The 22,338-nt window shown below is 34.0% G+C and overlaps 1 protein-coding gene across 1 annotated transcript in view; it reads left to right on the forward strand.

Moving 5' to 3' along the window:
* The window catches only part of LRP1B (LDL receptor related protein 1B), a 2,131,860-nt gene that overhangs the window by 1,299,605 nt on the left and 809,917 nt on the right, over window positions 1-22,338 (forward strand). The window contains exons 19-20 of the mRNA XM_066281034.1: window positions 3,620-3,700; window positions 4,858-5,025. Coding sequence (XP_066137131.1) covers window positions 3,620-3,700; window positions 4,858-5,025 — 249 coding nt within the window. The remainder of the gene's footprint in view (window positions 1-3,619; window positions 3,701-4,857; window positions 5,026-22,338) is intronic.

The following is a 22,338-nucleotide window of genomic DNA, read 5'->3' on the forward strand; positions in this document are numbered from 1 at the left end:
ACAGTGTGGGAAAGGTTTATAAGAATGTGAGAAGGGTTTGTAAAGTCTTAAAATATATATTATATATATAATGTAATAAATAAAAGGTCACACTTCACAGATTTTTGCCTATTGTGGGGGTTCTGGTACCTAACCCCGCGATAGACAAGGACCAATGTAGATTATAATCTCGTTCAGGTTTATATGACAATTTTCTAACCCTGGACCTCTATAATATCCTTACCTTGACATTTATCTTCACTTGAGTTTTCTATACATTTTCTACATGCTTAATCATGAAGGTCAATTGATGCTCATGTATGTATATATATACGGTATATGATGTGAACTAATACTCTCAAACAAACCTATGGCCACTGTATTTTGAGACTTTAGTAATAAGTTACATAGAAATATCAATTTTGTAGTCACAGAGGTAGAAGAAGTAAGAAAATTCCCATGATTTAAATGACCTGAGACAGAAAAGAAACAAATTGGATTAAAAAAAACCTGCCTCACTGGGAAGCAGTTCTTTAAGGTTTGTATACTGGATAATAGAAGTGCTATGCCAACCATGATTGCCCTTGAGAGAGTGGGAAAATTGTTTTAATTTACATAATAGCATAAATATAACCTGGCAGTAAATTTTAAGTGAAGGATGTAATAGATAAATTGAGCATACTACCAGCAACAATAGAAGATTTTTAACAGTCCATTAATCCATATTAAATATTCTATGAGGTTGAAGTAACTATAGAAATAAAACCTAGTTTTCTTGCTGTAATTGTAACATGATAAAATATAAGCCATTTTGGTGAATAATTTTTTTCATAGTTAATCAGGTAATCTTTTTAAGTGTCCTACAATTACTGTACTAAGGAAGAACCAAAGATAAAAATATTTATGTAGGCCCTGGCCAGTTGGCTCAGTGGTAGAGCGTCGGCCTGGCGTGTGGGAGTCCCGGGTTCGATTCCCCGCCAGGGCACACAGGAGAAGTGCCCATCTGCTTCTCCACCCCTCCCCCTCTCCTTCCTCTCTGTCTCTCTCTTCCCCTCCCGCAGCCAAGGCTCCATTGGAGCAAAAATGGCCCATGGCGCTGGGGATGGCTCTGTGGCCTCTGCCTCAGGTGCTAGAATGGCTCTGATTGCAGCAGAGCGATGCCCCAGATGTGCAGAACATCGCCCCCTGGTGGGCATGCTGGGTGGATCCTGGTGGGGAGCATGCGGGAGTCTGTCTGACTGCCTCCCTGTTCCAACTTTGGAAAAATACAAAATATATATATTTATGTAATAAATGTATATATATTTATGTAAAGTCAAGAAAAAAACCCATTATTTATAACATTTAAGTTTTTATCAAATACTGTATAAAAACTTATAATAGAACTTTTTTAAAATAAGCATCCAGAAACAAACTTGAATATTTAAATATTACTTTCAACCTTAAAGCTAATATAGGGCAGGAAAAATGTTAAATTTATTTTAATAACTTTGATTTTGTTATTTTTAGGGGAAAAGTATATTATCATTAGACATTTTTCTCTATATCAACATGATATACTAGTGATAGGATATGGAGGAATTATGGATACAATTTTTGCAATATTGTTGAAAAATAAGGGACCAGATGTTATATTTAAATTTTTGATTGTACTCTTTATAAAATGTATAGCACATTCAACTACATTATTAAGCAGTGAAAAGGCAAAGATAATTTTAACATTTTTAATTTACAAGTTATTTTATGTTTCTGAAATTAAGTTATTATATTGTATTGGGATGCTCTGATGATAATCCCAGGAGTTATTCAGGTCGTAAAACCTGTTTTTGTTTTGTTTTGTTTTCTGCATTAATGGCTTTCAGATTGTTGTGCATTTCTCAATGATCTTCTGACTTCTTGATGATTTGGGCTTAAAAGACCCAACAGGTCATGTTACAAACCAAGGATCTTTGACCAGAGAAGCTATGTGATTCACCAAGGTCACATTGCTCTGATAACAAAGCAGGGATGAAACATTAGTAACTTTATTCCCTTATACTTGCCTCTTCAGTTAATGCCTTTATTCTTTTCAGCTATTTGCCCTATGCTGTTTAACACTCCCAATTTTTTTTCATATGTAATTTGGCTTTTGGTCCTATAAATTAATTCAGACAACAAAGCTACCAAGAAAAATGACTTAACTAAGTATTATGTAAAAAAATAAATCAGAAATTTACCTTTCGGGAACTAATTGGCAGATTTATTTTTGGCTGCTTTTTTTACACTTAAAATCTAAAAAATAGAAAAAAAAAGTCTTAAAAGTTACATGGGAAGTTTCCTAACCAATGAAATATCCACCAAATATCAGAAATTTCCAAATGCTTGAGGTGCTTTTTTTTTTACTTGTGAAACTTGTGATCTTGGTTAATATGCTTCTGAGTTTACAGAAGAGAAATTTAAAAATGTGAATTAATGTAATATAGATGCAAAAGATGTAAGGTTACTTTAAAGAAAATAAACCTCATTACATCTTAGAGTCTGCATTTAGTTGTTCATTCATATGAACCATAACTTGCACTGGTACTTTGTTTAAAGTTCCTGATTCATGTTTACTGTACAGCTTCTAAATATTAAATACACTTATTGAAGAAAGAAAATATTTTGACAACATTCATTGATTCATGAAACATAAATATAAGTTTTCATGATCTTGTCAGGTAACAAAGGAAAACTCTTTTAGAAATATTGATTAAATCCTGCGATGAGGACTTTCACTTTCCTTTTGAGTACTTGTTTATATGACAGGATATTCGCTGGGTTGCTGTAGGGATAGCCTGTGAGAGAGTCTTGTATCTCTAAGATCAGTGAGTGCCTCCTTTTCACTTCTTTCTTTAAATCATACTTCAGCTCTCATCACGGTTTTGGTGTTCAAAAAATTCGATTTATTCTAAAATATATATTCAAGATATGCCTTTAGTAAGTATGAAATTTAATCTTTGTAATTATCTAATAGCAACTAAGGTACTTTTATTGAGTAGCTTTTTTTTTGTTTTTACTGTTAAGTTGTGATGTTGACATCTCTCAGAGGCTAAATTAGATCTAACTTTCCTACTTTGGCTCTCTGTATTCAGAAAAGGCCTTTATCTTTTTAAAACATTTCCATAGTACCAGAACACTGAGTTTCATCCAGCTGTAGTTCTTGAGAGGAGGCTGAGTCCCCTGGTGCAGGAAGTAGACATCTATTTTTTGAACTTGCTGTATAATGAATCCCAACAGACTTTCATCAAATGATTCACCTTGGCTTTCAATCACTGAAAAGTACACATTTAAAAGATATTAAAGGTTGGCTTTGCCTATGGTGAACCCATGATAAAATCTAGAGATGATGTATTATAGAATTGTTCCTAAGACATAGAATTTTATTAACTAATATCACCCCAATAAATGTAATAAAAATAATAAAAAGTAAATGATATTAAAAGTATTTATATCCTATGTGCTTAAAATGTTACTGTCACCATATGTGTTTATCTAATGTTTCCTCTGTGCCTTTTGTGGAAGACAAGATCAGAGCTATGATTAAATTAGCAAATGAAATACAAATTAAGTCAAGCACAGTCAGTAACATCTTTCCTATTGGATATTTTTATATTTTTCACAGAATTCCCAACTTGTGAGTCACTAACTCAATTTATATGCAAAAATGGAAGATGCATTAACAGCAAATGGCACTGCGATTCTGGCAAGTACCAAATGTCCCCTGAACTGCACGATGTGACCAGGGGTCTGGCTGTCTGCGCTGCTTGGCTTCCTTAAGAGGTGGTTTTTAGAGAACATTGCAGAGCCAAGCAAAATGGCCAGAACCAGTGGTTAGAGGGCTGCTGGCACGTGGGTAGGGATTAACATTAAGGATAATGGAGCTCAATATGAGTCACAGGGAGCTGTGATAGAGACGGGTTTTTAGACATTATGCTGGACATGATCTAAGTGTACAGACTTGAAGTAATGAGGGAACAATTGAGGAAATGACTTGGACAATTCTTGTTTCCCAAAGTATTTATGAAAAATTCCTATAATCCAAGATAAAGTGCTTTATCAATTGTTATGTAATTATCCAAATGGTCTCAATTTTGTCACCTTGCTTTTTATGTTCACATGGCATTTTTTTCTTATGCTCAATTGTCTTACTATGCTAAATTGTGTCAAATACTGATAAAATGAATTAGATATAAATTGATGTGTTCTCAGTCCTTAATTTCAATATAATCTATTTTTACTTCATAATCCTCTCCCTTTCTTTCTGCAATTGCTATAATGAAGAATATAAATCGTTGTTTATGATAGTATACAACAATTTCCCAGTATAAATACACACGTAGAAGCCAGTGGGGGAAGGGTGCACGGTGGCTGTCATGTTGGATATTGAGGAAGGAGAGACTGAAAGGAGGACATAGTTATAAATTCAGGAGGACTGACATTGTATTCAAAATAATGATTTGCCACAATAATTAGGTCACTAGCTATTTCACTTCATGAAATTCCTATGGTTACCATAGTCTTCCCACTTCATAACCACTTCCTGCTGCATAGATTTAGTCAGTCAGTGGCTAGTCATTTCTGAGTGAGTAGAAATTAAGCCTTAATATTCAAAGTTAGTGATTTTTTGCTCTTAGTTTAGTAGTTGATAAAAAATCAGAAGTGAAGCAATATTGAAAAGAAAAAGATTCTCCTGCTGCTCATGGGAAATGTTGATGGCAGACTTGGCATTCTTTTTTCAGTAACAACAACAACAATAACCAAACCTCTGTATAAAAAACAAACAGAAAAACAGCTATCTCATAAGAAAATGTTTCTTCCTGGCTAAGTGTTCATTATGTTTGTGTTGGTGTTTCTTACCAGACGATGACTGTGGAGACGGGAGTGATGAAATCGGCTGTGTTCACTCTTGCTTTGATAAGCAGTTCAGATGTTCCAGTGGTAGATGCATCCCGGCCCACTGGGCCTGTGATGGTGACAATGACTGTGGAGACTCCAGTGATGAAAAGCAGATTAATTGTACCAAAGAAGGTTAGTAATTGTGTAAATTATGAAATCTCATTTTAAATTGTTATATAATATTAGAAGTATTTCAGAAAAAATATTATCTAAAAACATACATTGCTCATCAGAAAAAAATATATACATGAAATTGTGTAAAATAATTTGCTGATATCTTTACTTTCACTCTTTCCTTTCTCTTATTTCTTAACTTAATACCGCCTTATACTTTGACCTTCTTCTGTGGTCTTTGCTTTCTATTTTTATTAGATGCTTTACTTCCAACACTTTAATCCTCCTTCCAACTTCTAAATACCCAGAAAAAAATCTATTCCAAAAGGAAAAAAGAAAAAGAAAAAAAAAGAAAAGAAGGCATATAATATATATATATTTTTTTTTTCCCACACTAAATGTGTTTCCTTAGGGTTTGAAATGACCCCCTATTAAATGGCGGATTATTGTAACTGATGCACTTTCTGGAAAGCAGGAGAAGATAGAAAGGGTACCATGACCACGGCTTTCAGCATATCCATAGGCAGCTAGACCACGTCATTTGAATGAGTTACTTTGCAAAATGTGATCAACAATAAGAATGAATTAATAAATTAGAAACCATGTTGGAAAAGCAATAGAAATTTTTTTAACTCTTCAAACATTTATACTATCAGTAACATTTGTAAGTAGAATGTTATTGATTCTTTCATTTATTTCATAAATATTTATAGAATACTTCTTATGTGGCAAGTACCGTGCTTAGACCAAAGGGATAGATAACAGATGAAAAACATGGTCCCTGTTCAATTTTAAAAATCTAGTATGCAAACCAGCCAATAAAGTGATTTATTTAAGTAGCAGTGTTAGAGGAAGCATATACTGTGTGATCATAAGAAAGGAATCATTTTCAAAGTGTTTTCGAAGGACATATATTTGACTTTTGTAAATATTTGACAACCTATAAAACGGAAAGTTTCTAAAGTATTTTCCCTGACATGATTCCATCTTCTCTTTTTCTCTTCTCTTTATCTTATTCTTATACCTTTTTCTCTCTCAGTTTAATTGGTTCACTGATATATATAAGCTAACATTTTTTGCTTACCTTTAATCTAGAAGGAAAAAAGAAAAAGTTTTCAAAAAAAATTTTTATTTGTATATTTGAAACATTCTTCTGGGACGTGGTTGACATTTCATTGCTAAATTACGTTTTGGATATAAACTGCATTTTCCTTCCTCCACAGATGTCTTTTAAGACTCCTCATGAGGTGTACGTCTGTGGCCTGCTGGCGCTGCCCCATAATGTGCAGTAACAGATAAATTGCTCCGAAGTTAATTTACTTTCACCCCAGAACTAAAATCCCATCCATCTCTTCTATGTCTATTTATCTCTAAGTTAAAATGCTCATTGCACATTAGGAAGTTTTGCAGAAATTGCTTTAGCCTCAGAAGCATCCAAATGAGTGGCACACCCCTTGTAGGCTCTTAAAAGAGTTTGTTGGATTTGAATTATTATAGGATCAGTGACTATTTAATGTTAATGGCCTCATCTTCAGAGCACTTCAATTTCACTAATATATCACTGTAAATGATACACTGTCGATGTGAGCACCATGCATTTTTATATGATTATAGTAATACACTAAAGAAATGATCCAGATAATCTACACAATTCTTGGACATGTTTCAAACAAAGGATGAGGAGAACTTCCTGAACTAAATTATATTTATCAGATTATAAATTTTACTAGGATTCCCTAATCAAATACTGTTATTGGAAAATGCAGGCACACGATTGGAAAAAAGTAACAATCTGAGATGACTGGTACAAGACAATCCAGAGTATTTCAAAAGGCACTTGAATACTTTTATTCATCATTATTTTGATTATGTATTCTGACATTGGAGCTGTAAAATAACTACGATACATAGAATTGTTAAAGATGATCAGAAAAGAGAAAAGTCACTGTACATGCAGGGTTTGTGAGGCCGTTGCCAAGGTAAAGTAGAAATTTGATGCAATTAGTCCTGTAATTCAGTCCCCAACCTGCTGGGGAGGAAAGAGCAGGGCGTTCCGGCCTGTTTCAGGACGGGCTGTCACACTGATCAAATCCACCAGATACTGCTCGGCACTTTGCCTTACAGGTGGAGTAGTCTTTCTCAACTCAAATCCTTTTCAAAAGGGTAGAAATATTCTTGAATTAACTTTTAATAATAAGAGAGTAGGAGAAACCAGGAAATGAAACATTCTATATATAATCTCCATTTCAGAAAATTTCAGAATTTAAGTTCAATTCATATTTTCTCAGAAGCCACTTTCGAAAATGAGTTTCTATAGCAATCATCACTTTTTCCACCATCAGTATTATTAATAAATGAAAAAGTTCCTTCTTAGATTAATATGTACTCATCTTTTCCTTCTTAATGTTGTGTTGCTCTTTCCTCTCACTTCCAAACTCCCCTACTAGGCAAAAAGGACATACTATCTTTAGAAAGTGCTGTATTTTCAAAATTACTTTTGTGTGTATGCACATGCAATATCAGCAACAGTGGAATAAAAATACAATCTACAGAAAATTGATTCCTTTCTTTGTTTAAATGCCTGTTTATCATTAATTTAGCTCTGGTTTCTTTTTTGCTCTGAATCCTTTGATTGGAACATATTTCTAAAGTGACCCACTTACAAATCTACTGGGCAAGTAAATTTTCTAAGTGAAAAAATAAGTGAAGTGGGACCCTCAAAAATTTGATATAAGGGACATTCCTCTACAGCCTCAGCACTGGCCATTTATTTAAGTATTGAACAGTTTTGTAAAAAGATGGTTTTACTTATATGGACATCAAGAATAAAGTTAAAATGTGAGTTTGGTTTTCTTCTTATAAGTCTTTAACTCTCTGGCTGAAATATAAAAAAAACCCTCTGGATACATGTCACTTTTATAAAATACAATTACATACAATTAATCTTATCTCATTGTTGACAGTTTAATTTGTTTGAATTATGTAAACTTTCATTCTTATACTTTTTGACAACAGTCTCAACCATATTACAACCAAAGAATAAAAATTTCAAAAATAAATATATGAAAATTGTTCAGTATCATTTGACAGCTATTCCCTCAGGTAAATACCCTCCAGAAATTTTGGTGAAAACATCCACCTATTAATGTCAGCCTGGACTCGATGTAGAAGGGAACAGATTTTCTCTAGACTAGATTTTGCCTAGATTTTGTAATTTATTCTTTTTTTTTTTTTTTTTTTGTATTTTTCTGAAGCTGGAAACGGGGAGAGACAGTCAGACAGACTCCCGCATGCGCCCGACCGGGATCCACCCGGCACGCCCACCAGGGGCGCCGCTCTGCCCACCAGGGGGCGATGCTCTGCCCCTCCGGGTGTCGCTGTGCTGCGACCAGAGCCACTCTAGCGCCTGGGGCAGAGGCCAAGGAACCATCCCCAGTGCCCGGAGGGGAAGAGAGAGACAGAGAGGAAGGAGGGGGGTGGGGGGTGGAGAAGCAAATGGGCGCTTCTCCTATGTGCCCTGGCCGGGAATTGAACCCGGGTCCCCCCCGCACGCCAGGCCAACGCTCTACCGCTGAGCCAACCGGCCAGGGCCTTATAATTTATTCTTAATATGACTAAAATATCCCTTAAAAATTGGATTTGTCTTTACTTTGAAGAAAGTGAAGATTTATGGTTATTGTTCTTTAATGCCTTTTGTGTGGCTGTCTAAAAAGGGAAGGTTTATGCCTCCTATACCAAGTGCATGGACTGGGTGATGCCGGAATCTATGTGATCTCTTACTTATATTGTGAATATAAATTAAGTGCATATTTAAAATTAAGTATGTATTGACTTTCAATTTGGATTTATTGTGGACAGTTTCTAACAAGTTCCCAAGTCCAGTAAGCAGTTAAGCGTGGGACATTATTAATACGTACACCCAGGCATGCTCCCCTTCTGCTTTTGCTATTTAACTTTGCTTCTGCTTTAGAAACTTCCACTTTTCTTTCAAGCTTTGTCCTCATCCATTCATCACTCATTCATTCACTCTTTTGCCTCACTACCTTCTTGTTCTCAAATTCAAGAAGAAAACTAGAAATACTTTATCTTTGTAATTTCATAGTCAAGTACAATATTTGATGCACAGTGATTGTTTAGTAAATAATTATTGAGTTAAAGAGTCTATCTCTTGACCAAAAATAATATTTTACTCACAGAATTCAACTCTGATTTTTATCATATTTATCTTTTTACTTTTATCTGTTTCCTCACTTTACCTCCAAATCCTGGAGTGTATTTTCAGGAGGAGGTACAAGACCTAGGCTTACTGGTCTAGTCATGTACATTTTCTTGATACAATGTAATTTCTTTCATTTACCTAATAAATATTTGAAACTTTAGCCTAAGAGTCAACAAAATAAAATGTCTTTCTTATACTTTATTATTTTGTGTTTTTGTTTGTTTAAGTTGTTTAAAAGCTTAAATCCTTTTTGTATCTATTATTTAAGGGAAAGTGTTAGTGAGTAGGTTCCATTAGAGATAATGTTAGGGGAAAAAGAAGGAGAGCTAACGTATGTTGGTTATTCATTAATTTTCAGGCACTTTACATTGGCTATTCCATTTAATTCTCACAGTAAGAATTAAGTTAAAATATCTGTCTAGGAATACAAGTTGGAGATTCAAACTAAAGTTGTCTGCTCTTAATTCCTATATCTAGATGTCAGCTTTTGCAGTCATTGAGTTTACTCTTTTTTTTTCTAATTCTCTATGAATTAACATTTATATGATTCCAAAATAATTACTACCTTGTTCTCAATGCATACTCAATTTTCTTTTAAAAAGAGAAAAGAGTTTTCTACATATTACAAGGCATTAGTGAAATTTCCCATAGGCCACTAGAAGGGGCCTGGGCTATTACATTAAATAATCACAGTAAGTCTCTCTGTCTCACTCCCTTTCTTAAATTTCTATTTTATTTTCCTTCCCACAATTCTCCTTGATAAATTGGATTCTGAAGCTTTGTCATTGGGATAACTATGGGCATTTTCATACAGAAATTTTTTTTCAGACATTCAAATAACATATTTGTCTGCATAAAAAATTTACCCCATAGACTCAGAAAATTTAGGAAACAGGAAGAAAATTGAAAAATCATTTACTTCAGTTCTTTTATCGTACGAACAAGTAAATGAGCTCAGCTCAATAAAATCATCTTTATGTAACAAAACATTATGCTGCATCCTAGAAAGTGCTCATCATGTTTGTGTTAGAGATGTTGAGACTGAGAACTTGGATCCATAAAGACATCTCCAGGTGGAATTTGGGGTTCAAATAAGTATGCCAAGTTCTTTGTGGAAAATTTCATCAGATCTGACAGTACGCCCACCCAAAAAGGGATAATATCCTACCTAGGGAGTTTGAATCCACTCAGAAAAGTGGAGGTATCAACATTTTATTTGTAGCTGAAGACTTGGGTTACACATTGAAGCATGGAGACAATGAAAATTTAAACCGACATCTTTTGACTTCCAGTCTATGTCATATCTCATCCCAGTTGAGCCACTACATTTTTTTTTTGTCACACAGTTTAATCCTGACCATATAACAATACATATATACACAGTCCAATGTAGTCATCTGTTTTTTCCATTTGAGAATATTCTAAGGACACTTTCAATTCATCTTTGCTAAAATGCAATAAAAAATGCTGTTATTTCTCAGTCATTCAATTTTATTGAGAATAAGTTATTCTTTGAATTTGGGAATATTAGCAAATTATATTATAGACTCAGCAAAATCATATAATCATCAGTCCTAAGTTTTTAAAAATAAGCTATGCTCTTTTAATAAAAATATAGATTATTTTTCTGATAAAATATAATTTAAAGCAAATCTGTATTCAGTATATAGTTTTATAAAAATATAATATCTGTTCTCAATGAGATACAAATTGTCCGAATTGAGTTTATTCTTTCACTGAATGATTTTCTTTAAGAAATGTTAATACTGAGTTATCAAAACAATATTAATTATTAATGGAGTTTATCCATAGGAAGCCTCTTTTTGTTTTCCAGGACAAAATAGCTCCTTAAAGGTAATTTTAACCTTAATGCTGTAAAAAGAAACTTTTACATTAAGAGCAAAGAAAATTTAAGAAACAAAAGACTTTTCTGAGAATGTATGTTTCTACAATGTGATTATTAGGAAAATTCAAAAAGAATCAGACAAATATAATTATAAATATTTTAAAATAAAATATTAGAAAATGGCTCATTAAAACAAAGAAGAAAGCCACCTGTTATTTATATCTTTACTACACAGAAAAATAATAATAGGTCCATACTTATTCCTAGATAAACCTAGCTTTTCACAGAAGACAATAATTATGTGCCTGGACCCTAAATAGAACAGCTCTTGTTCTATTAAGATATACTTGATAACTAAAGTCAATAAGTTACAAGAATACCTAATTTTAATGAAGAATCTCAGCATGTTTTCTGCTGTTTTACTGAAGCTCAGTAATAGTGGCAGGAGTGGATTAATTCCCATTGTCTTTAAATTCTGCTACTTCATTCTTCAGCTGCAGTAAATCATCAGTGCAATGGTAGGCTTCAGGCATTTAGTAGAAAATACTGTCAATAAACAAACAGAAAAGAGACGAAAGGTAGGGGTAATCTATAAAATAATTAATTCACTTTTCAATAATTGAATAGAGCCCATGCTTTTTGAAGCAATAGGATAAAGCTCTACCTTTTTTCTATAGAAGTAGCAGTTAGCTTTTTCTGAGAATATTGGAACTGTTAGCTTTTGTTTCCTTATTTAAGAAAGTATCAACTGAATTTTCACTAGATATTATATTCCTACAATGTATTAACCAAATTCATTCACTTCTTGTTAGAAAATTTATTTCAGCTTATCTTGCCATTTGTACACTATGGTTCTCAAGGAAAATAAATTCTCATGATCTTCATCCAAAAGATTTCCCTAAAGAACTTTGTTGCCTAAAATAATCCACCAAACTACCATGACCTTGTATGCATGGAATACTCACTCCTGCCAGAATCTTCCGGCACAGCATGTTGTTGTTGTTGATATGTATACACTTAGTTACATAGATGTTCTCTGAATCAGAAACAGAACTTAGAAAATTTTACACAAGGGTTGTCAAATCGTTTCTGTAGTGGGTCAAAGAGTAAATATTTCAGGCTTTACCTGATGCATTAACCCAATTCCACTATTAGCACAAACAAACAAAAACTATAGACTCTATATCTACGAATGATTATGATTATATTCCAATAAAATTTTATTTATAAAAACAGGTAGTGGACCAGAATTGGTGTACAGGTCTCAGCTTGCTGACTCCTTATTTAAGAAACAACTATGGACACATTCTAAAGGAGCTAAAGTCTTGAATAATCTTACATGCCCTTGTTTCTTAGACCATCAAACTTCTTACAATACAAAACTAATACAACAACGGAGAGCCCTAGCTAGGTAATTAGGTTGGTTAGAACATCACACTGGGTCAGAGCTCATACAAGATCAACCAATGAATGCATAAATAAGTGGAACAAAAGAACCAATGTTTCTCTCTCTCTCTTTCTCTTTCCCTCTTCTTCTGTCTCTAAAATCAATAAAATATTTTAAAAGTTAAAAATAATAATGAGAAAAAAGAAAAACCAATGAAAGAAGAATTAAACCAGTAATCATTGTTAAATGTTATTCTTTAGTCCTCTCTCAAGTATATTTCATATATATGTTTATGTAAATTTTCTGTATAATAATGTCCTATATTATTTAAAAGTATCAAATTAAGTAATGTCATCTTTTAAAAAAAATTTTCCAATAAATATTTGAGGACTACAGTGAACTAGGCATATTGCTACACCAAGAAATAAATTTCAAATATAAAATATCAGCATTGAAATCTGCTTTACTTAATATTTGATATCTAAAGTATCTGTTAAGGAGATTACCAAATTTGAACAATGAATAGAAAACGTATTTCTCAATTTTAGCCAATTCAACTGTAATATATTCTGTTAGTTTATATTTAGATAATATAAAATTTCATCATTTCCTTCATACATTAAAATCTAAATGAAATGCTCATGGTGTAGTTCTACATATCAAAAGTTTAGATTTTAATGAACTAAAAACAATGCTTACATAGTTTTTACTTTATTACTTTAACTTATTAAGGAATATTAGTAGAATGAATTAAAACTTCTGTTGCTATATATATGTGTATATTGTGTATATATGTGTGTGTGTGTGTGTGTGTGTGTGTGTATATATATATATATATGTATTGTAAGTGAGAAGTGGGGAGGCAGAGACAGACTCCCACATGTGCCCTGATCAGGATCCACCTGGCAAGACCCTACCAGGAGATTATCTGCCTGGCTGAGCTGCAGCTCTGTTGCTCGGCAACTGAACTATTTTAGCACCTGAGGCAAGGCCATGGAGCTTCCTCAACACCTAGGGCCAACTTCAATATATTTTTTGAATATTTACACATCTATGTGTTTTTAAAACTAAAAATATTTCCTTGTTACTATAATTGAATTCATACTTAGGTATTTACATATTATTTTCCATTTCCTTTTCTTTGACTTTTTTAACTATTCCAGATAATAAACATTAAAAATTTTCAATCTTATCTCTCTTTTATTGTTAAATTTGCCATTATGTCCTATGTACTAATAAATAGTTTAGATAGCCCCATAAATATCTTGTAAGGATAATCACCAGTGGGGGCAATATATGGGGATAAAAATAATTTGGTAGAATATATGTTAAAACACATAAAAAAACCCATGCCATTGGAAATGTGTTGAATACGAGAAATATAGGGGCAGTGAGAATAATAAGCAAGAGATATAGAATCTAAAATCTAAATTACTTGTACGCAGTTCAAGGTTCAGTGAGGTGAGGACAAATTAATTTAAGAAAGAAGAACCAGGCTTGACTTGTCAGATTACAGCAAAGATTTTAATACCATTCAGGAGCCAGCAGCTCATGAGGAATCCATCCCACATTACATGTGGAACAGTAGTGCAGTATACCTACACTGACCCCAACACAAGTCTGTCCAGGCAGCTCCAGGGTTATGGTAAGTTTCAACAAGCACCTCTCTCCTAAGGATGTCTAGAAACCAGGATAGCCTAACATCCTTTGGGGAATGTTACATGGCACCTCAGGTAGAGGCAGGCCAAGGTTGTGTTCATACCCTATTAGTAAATGAAATAACTATTGATATACAGCCAATCCAATTCTCAGTAGCAGAACAGGAGTAGAGTATCTGGAGATCTGGAACAAACCATTGCCATAGGTGCAGGAATTATTAATATGTAGTGATTCAGTGAGAAGCTGGGAACCGAGCAAGGACTAACACATGATGATTAAAAGAAGTGCAGGAAGCTTTTCGTATATGCAATGTATAGAGCTCTCTACTTTTCAAAGAGTTTTGCAATGAATGACAAAGTATAAACTCTATTAAAACAATTTAAAAAGTTTTCCCCCCACATTGGTCTTACTATTTAAATAATTCATTATATTTGCAATACCATTATTAGCTATTTTCTCAGGAGGGCTTTAACATTTCTTATAAAACAAAATAAATTCTGACTATTTCAACAAAAACAGTATAAATACAATTTTTTTTCAATCCTGCTTTTTCCAATTTTTTACCTTACAAGGAAAAATATTCTATCTCTGTACTGTTGCTAGTCTTTAAACTGCAAATACTTAGTCACAGTGAATTCATTTAAATATTGAGATAAATTCCATCATCAGTTGCTACATTTCCTCCAGAGCTCTGCATTTATTTATTTATTAGATTCTCCAAATTGTATGTTTGGTTAAAATAGCCTCAGGGAAAAAATACAACAAAATTGCATTAGTTTAAAATATAACCAGCACCAGCAACATGAAAACATAATATAGTAAAGCAGCATTAACATATACATATAAACATAGCCATCATTTTAACACCCCATCGGGACAAGCCTTGCTACAAAGACAGATGTGTGCCGATCCCTGAAGCCTAAGCAGCTGGGACTCTGGGGGACCTCATGGGCATGGAACTCAACTTGGAATGGTCATCACAGGCTCCTGGGAGAAGGGCAGCTTTCCATCCAGGGGAAATGAACAACTGCTAGCAGAAGCTGATCTCATTTGGCAAGGTTGAGAGCAAGTGGAACTCCATGATGTTTTTCTGTTTTCTGGTAGGACATTTCTAAACATGAATACATACCCAAACCTAACAGACTTTAAGAAGTAGGTTTAGAATATTCTTAATGTATTGTGATGGGGTGGGATGGAAAGAGGAAAGGGAAGAAATATAAACTTTGAGTGTTGAAGTGAATGAACTAAATGCATACACATGAATCTAGAAATATTGGAGTTCGTGCTGCCTGTCATCAATTCAGCCAAATAAGTAGAGACGGATTGAATCTTTATGTGGAGTTTATTCAGATGGCTGGCAATCTGGAGAGATGGGGGTTACATTCCAAATTCATCTCAACGCTGTATCCCCAGCCAGCCTTTTTATAAGAGGAAGAAAAGCATAGGTAAGGGTTTTGGAATTTCAGGTCAGAGTTAATCAGAAAATAGTCAAAGTTAATTGGATCACAGTCAGAGGACCTTTCATCCTTGGAGCACAAAGGCCCAGTTTGCAGTACCCTGGGCACAGAGGTGGATCACTCTCAGATCTCCTTAAGACTTGAGACTTATTCAGTTCCTGGAACAAATCCTTTACTTGCATTAATCATTAAGCCCACTGACCATAACCAAAGCCACCATTACTCAAGCTAAAATTGTAACTCTTGAGTTTCCCCTATAATACATAAAAACCCTTATAAAGCTAAGGGAACTTAGAGATGTTTTTGCTTTCTATTTATGGTTTAAATGCTACCAAAGTGATCTATAAAACTGCATATGTGAGCATATCAGAATCTAGCTGAAATCCTGTCTGGATTCCAGGTGCCTTTAGTGTCAAATCCAAACCAGTTAGTAAAGCATACAAGGTCACTTAAGCTCTAGCCATTGGAAAACTTTTTAGCTTACTCTTTATCTTCTCTTTCCATCCCACATTACACAAAAATTTAATAATGCTGTTCACTTTTTTTTAGAGTATCTCTTGTTCCAGACCACTCTCCCCTCTATCTGACTCTTAATCTTCACTCAGAACTCTCTCTCATCTTATCCACTGTCGTAAGAAGATATGCTGGTCTGAACTCTGCATGTCCAGGCTACATTTCCCCTGTGTCTGTTTCCATGGTGCTCTCTCCTACCGTAGCACTTAGGACAGTGCTTTGTAACAGAGCACATCACCTGATTCCCCATATACCTACTATTTTATGCTCTAAAGGTAAACATTATACCTTTTATTTTCACCTGAACTCCAGCAAAAGCAGTTTCCTACTTCCACTGAAGCATTATTATATTTATTGTTTATATAACAACCATTGAGAACTTTAATAATATAGATTAAATTATATCATCATTACTCCTCTGTTTCAAAATAGATAGATACCTTTTGAACTTCTCTTATAATACGTATTGATAAAACCCCCATCATATTCTCAGATCTCTTCAACTCACACAACCTTATTCACTTCCTTCTCTTTCTGGAAAAACAAAGACTTTGCTGCTTTAGATTCTTTGCATTTGTTATTCCCCTGCCTACCAGGAACCGTATTTCCAAATGCATAAGAAGATCTCATGTATAAGATGCACATTAATTTTGGGGCCTGAAAGTTGAAAAAAAAATGTATTACATAAAGTTATTGAACTTTTTATTCGTCATAAAATTTATACAACTCCTCATCACTGTCAAAACTTCCGTCCATTAGCTTGTCTTCATCTGTGTCTGATGACAAATCACTGTCTTCAACAATGAGGCCAAAAACAAGCATGAAAAAGTGAGAAATGCAAGTAAAAATGTCTACAACTATTGTATAAGATGCACCCAGTTTTTAGATCCCAAATTTTTTAAAAAGACAAAAAAAAAAAAAAAAAAAAGCGTGTCTTATGCATGGGGAAATACGGTATTTACCTTAACTTGCATGTCTGATTCTTTTCCTTAATTTGGGCTCAACTCAGATATCCCCTTCTCAGAGAGACTTCTTTAATCACCCTATCAGCATGTCCACTATACATATCAAGGATGTTCAGAAAATACTTACACTTCTGCTTTTTGTTTGGAACACAATAAGATTGTACCTCTTAGAAACTTGTGGTTGGGTGGGGCCAAGATGATGGGTCCCCACTCAATGTGACTGACTTTGGCCAGTGAATTTGATCAGAGGTGATGTGTGTTTTTTGCTCGTAACATTCCTCTGATCCATTTTCTTCATAGTACTTAACTGCTTTAATCTAATTGATGTACTTTTAAAACTACTTTTAAATGTCTACATGCTTTTTTCTCCCCTATATAAGTTCTGTGGGAACAATAAAATCTCTCTCTTATTCACTGTTTTATCCTAGTATTTAGAAAAATGCCTGGCACTTTGCAATAAATATAAGTTTAAAGAGCAATTGAAGGAGGTATTGAGGCCAATATTCTCGTTTTAAAGATTGTTGAACTATCTCTCTGCCACTAACTAGATGTGTAATCATGGGTAACATTACTCAACTTCTCTGATCCCTCAGATCAGTCTTCTTTCTTGATTAACAACCAACTGAAGAAACAAGCCCCCAAAAGGTAGATTGCCTCATGTAATTCATTGATATCTGTTCATAAAAGACCAGATTTACCTTTACCTTACAACAGAGTAAAATAAATATGAACTACTATTAGAAAAGAAATAAGCTAAACAGCAGTACTTTAAATATAAAAAGTAAATGAATTTTTAGACACTTTTGATTACTATATGAGCTAATAGTTTTTTCATTCTTGAGCATTTTAAGAAGGTAATAATAGTACAGTGGCATAGAAAGCACACTCTGAACCTTAATTACTTTAGCTCCAATCTCAACTCTGCTACATGTTATGTATACAGTAAAATTGTTTGTAGAAGAATGAAATCTTACCATTTGCAAAGCATGGATGGACCTGGAGGGTATTATACTAAGAGAAATAAATCAGTCAGAGAAAGACACATACCGTATGATTTCACTTCTTTATGGCATCTAATGAATAATACAAACAAACAAACAAGACAGAAGCAAACAACTAGATACAGAGAACAGCCTGATGATTGCCAGAAGAAAGGTTTGGGGATTGGGTGAAAGAGGTGAAAAAGTAGAGAAGTGCAGATTGGTATTTACAAAATAGTCATGGTGATGTTAAGTCCAACATAGGGAATATAGTCAAGACTAACATAATAATGCCTGACCAGGCAGTGGTGCAGTGGATAGAGCGTCGGACTGGGATGCGGAGGACCCAGGTTCGAGACCCCGAGGTCACTAGCTTGAGTGAAGGCTCATCTGGTTTGAGCAAAGCTCACCAGCTTGAGCCCAAGGTCGCTGGCGTGAGCAAGGGGTCACTCGGTCTGCTGTAGCCCCCCCCCCCCGTCAAGACACATATGAGAAAGCAACCAACGAACAACTGAGATGCCGCAAGAAAGAATTGATGCTTCTCATCTCTCTCCGTTCCTGTCTGTCTGTCTCTCTCTCTCTCTGACTCTCTGCCACACACAAAAAAAGGAATAACATAATAACCATGTATGGGGCCAAGTAGGTGCTGGAAATATTAGGGAGGAAAATTCGTAAAGTATTTGATTGTCCAACCACTATGCTGTACATCTAAAACTAATACAAAATAATGTTGAGTATAAACCATAATTGAAAAAAATTAAAAAGAGAAAAAACTCCTGGCCACAGACAGTAGTGTGGGAATTGCGTGGGAAGAGGAGGGTCTGGGAAGCTGAGCAGAGGGTTAGGGAAATAGGTAATGCATGGAGGGTGGGCTGCGGGTGGGAAGCACACAGTGAGCTGTACAGATGCCTTGCTATTGAATTGTTAACTTGAAACCAGTATAACTTTGTTAACTAGTTTAATCCCCAATAAATTCAATAAAAAAGAAAAAAATTAAAAAATAAAATAAAATAAAAAAAGACTGTTTGGACATTTACCAAACAATAATTATTTTGTAATTTTAGTTTCTGTGAAACAGAGTGGTCTCAATAAGCAGTTTTCCTTATTTATTATTAATCAGACTCAGAGGCAGATGGGTGAATTTTTTTCACTATATAACTATATACATCCTTATATAACTATATATTGTATTTTCTTCCTCAGACTATACCCTTGTTTTGAAACTCTTGCAATCTCATAGTTTGTGCTGCTCCTGAGTGGATAGTGTACCAGCCTACAGAGTTTCAGACACGGTTAGTTTAAGAAGAAAAAGAAAGAAAAAAAAAAAAAAAAGAAAAGTATAGCCTCAGGGAGATATCACATTTTTAATTTAAAATACGTATATTTATTTAGCATAAGAAAACAAATGACTATATTCACCTATAAATCACAAACAGATAAACCAAACAATGCCAGACAACGCAAATAAAATGTGAATGGAATTTTAAAACATTTCGGACAGTAGCAGCATGTTCTCTCCCTTCAGAGACTCTGCTCTGATCTGTGTGACCACAAATTATTCCTGGCTGTAAATAAAGTTGAGCTAAAAATCTAGTACACTAGATATATAGTTACCATACTGCTGAATCAGGAGAAGTAACATGTTCCCCGAAGCAACAATTTATCTTTTGCAAGTCTCTTTTTGAATCAGGTTAATCTATCTAGATTTCTGAGTTTACATAATCTGCTTCTTGAGAATTTCCCAGTATATCATTGAGTTAATAGTTGAGGAACATGATTTAAAAGAAGTATATCTTTGAAACGAAATCTAAAGTATGTGTATAAGAGTTAAAACATTACTCTTACAACAATTAAACACAAAATTTCTTCTATTATTATTGATATGTTTAAGGTAACATGGTTTCTAAAGAAATAAAAGATGGGTAAAGGAATAGAAATTAGAGTAAAATTTGGTATGTGGTATATAATTTTATTTAAGCCAATAAAGTGTTTCCTAAATTAGCTATTTTTAAATGTATAATATGTTGTTTCTTTTCAAAATTTTCTTGCATATCACTATTCTGATTATTTATTCATTTAGCCCTCTGATCATTTTCAGAAATAACTTAAACTATAGCCTTAAAATATTAAAGGTTATAAACAGGAAAGATTTTTTAAAAGGCAGAATATGGTTTAGTAATATAAATAAATCTGAGGATCAGATTGGTCCAAACAAATACATATTATGAAAAATAATCCATAAATTTGACTGTAAATTCTAAGAAGCTATTGCAGAGAAAAATTATGAGTTGAAGGATTATTCACAAGTATCTATAAAAAGGACTCATAAAGAAGTAAACTAAGTTTTAAAAAAGAGTAAAATGAGCATCAATATGAAAGCAGGGGTGAATTAAAAATGTTACAGAGCTTTCTGAAAGTATTTTCCTGAAGTATTTCAAAAACAAAAGGTAATGTAGTGAGCAGTGGCCCTATTGTCCACCTTCACCAAGGGAAAAATTGTGCTAAGGAAGAAAACAATAGAAATGAATATCTTTCTCTTTTCTTTATTGCAGGAAGCTGTTAATACAATTCAGCCCAGTCCCACGTAAATCAGGTAGCAGTGAGCAGTGTTTACAAGGATGTGAGCCCAAGAATCTTATTACTTTTCAAGGAACTTAAAAATCTAGATTTTTTAAAGAAAAACTTCAGATTCTTAAAAAGTAAATAATGTATTTGCCAAATTAAATATACTAAGGGGCAGATTTAATTTATGGCCGCCAGTCTTCACTCTTATTTTAGAGAAGGTACAAAAATCAATAGACTGTACTTTCCATTATTTATGATTTGAAATCACTGAGCAACAATTACCTGAAATAATGCTTTTATATGTTATTTGTTGAGTTTGTACTAGAGGTTATAAAATTCACCTGAGCTAAGGTTTGTTTTGTTTTCAAGGAAGGTTAAGTAGTAGAAAAAAGAAGTAAAACTTTTTCACCATAGAATTACTTAGAGCTTGACCTGTGGTGGTGCAGTGAATAATGCATTTGACATAGAATGCTGAGGTCGCCAATTCAAAATTCTGGACTTGCTCAGCCAAGGCACATGCTGAAAGCAACTATGAGCTGATGCTTCCTGCTCCTCCCCTGCCTCTTTCTCTTTCTTTTCTCTCTCAAAAATCAATAAAAATCTCCTCTGACCAAGTGGTGCCACAGGGGATAGAGCATCAGATTGGGGTGTAGAGGCCCCAGGTTTGAAACCCCGAGGTCGCCAGCTTGAGCACGGGATCATCTCTCTGGTTTGAGCACAGCTCACCAGCTTGAACCCAAGGTCTCTGTCTTTAGCAACAAGTCACTGGTGTGCTGTAGCCCCCTAGTCAAGGCACATACGAGGAATCAATCAATGAACAACTAAGAAGCCGCAACGAAGAATCGATGCTTCTCATCTCTCTCCCTTCCTGTCTGTCTATCCTTATCTGTCCCTCTTTCTGTCTCTCTCTCTGTCAAACTCCCCCCCCCCAAAAAAAAACTATTAAGATCTTTAAAAAATTAAAAAAAGAACCACTTACAGAGCTGAATGGCCTTGGAACTCCACTTGATTTTCTCCTTGCTTTTTTCAGAACACTGAAATCACGTAAGACTTAAGTTACCTTTAAAAAGATTCTAGGCTTAAAGACTTCATAATATCTTTTTTTTTTTAATTAAAGAATTTATTTTTAGTTTACATTCAATATAATTTTGAATTATTTTCAAGTATACAGCATGGTACTTAAACAATCATATACTTTACAAAGTGTTTCCACCCAATATTTTCAATACTCACCTGTCACCATACATAGTTATTACAAAACTAACCATATTTCCTATGTTGTAATTTACATTCCTGTGACTATTCTGTAACGTGAAACCAGCCCCATCATTTTTTCCCACTGCAGGGGTTAGGCTATACTGTTAAATAGGGCACTATACAGATACTAAATTAACTACAGTGGAAAGTTCTTACATCACATTCCACATGTATCTTACAAATGTACACAGACTCTGCCATTTTTATTGATTGTGTGTATGTACTCATTTTCTTTTAAAAAGAAGACTCAATATATCTGAAGTTAGGTTGATTTGGATTACTAGGAAAGTAGAAACAAAGTTTCTGGTATTGTAAGGGACTTCAAACAGCCTAAATCTAGTGCCTTCTCTATAAATTGAGTGTGATTATTATGTGTTCTTGGCAGCGGTTACTTTTAGAAATTAGTTCTGTAGGTTGTCTGTGAATTTGAACTCCTTTTTTCTATTTTTGCTTTTGTTTTTACCTCTGTTTGTTTGCTTTTGT

The sequence above is a fragment of the Saccopteryx bilineata genome, chromosome 5 (assembly GCF_036850765.1).
Source record: "Saccopteryx bilineata isolate mSacBil1 chromosome 5, mSacBil1_pri_phased_curated, whole genome shotgun sequence".
Taxonomy (NCBI): Eukaryota; Metazoa; Chordata; class Mammalia; order Chiroptera; family Emballonuridae; genus Saccopteryx; species Saccopteryx bilineata.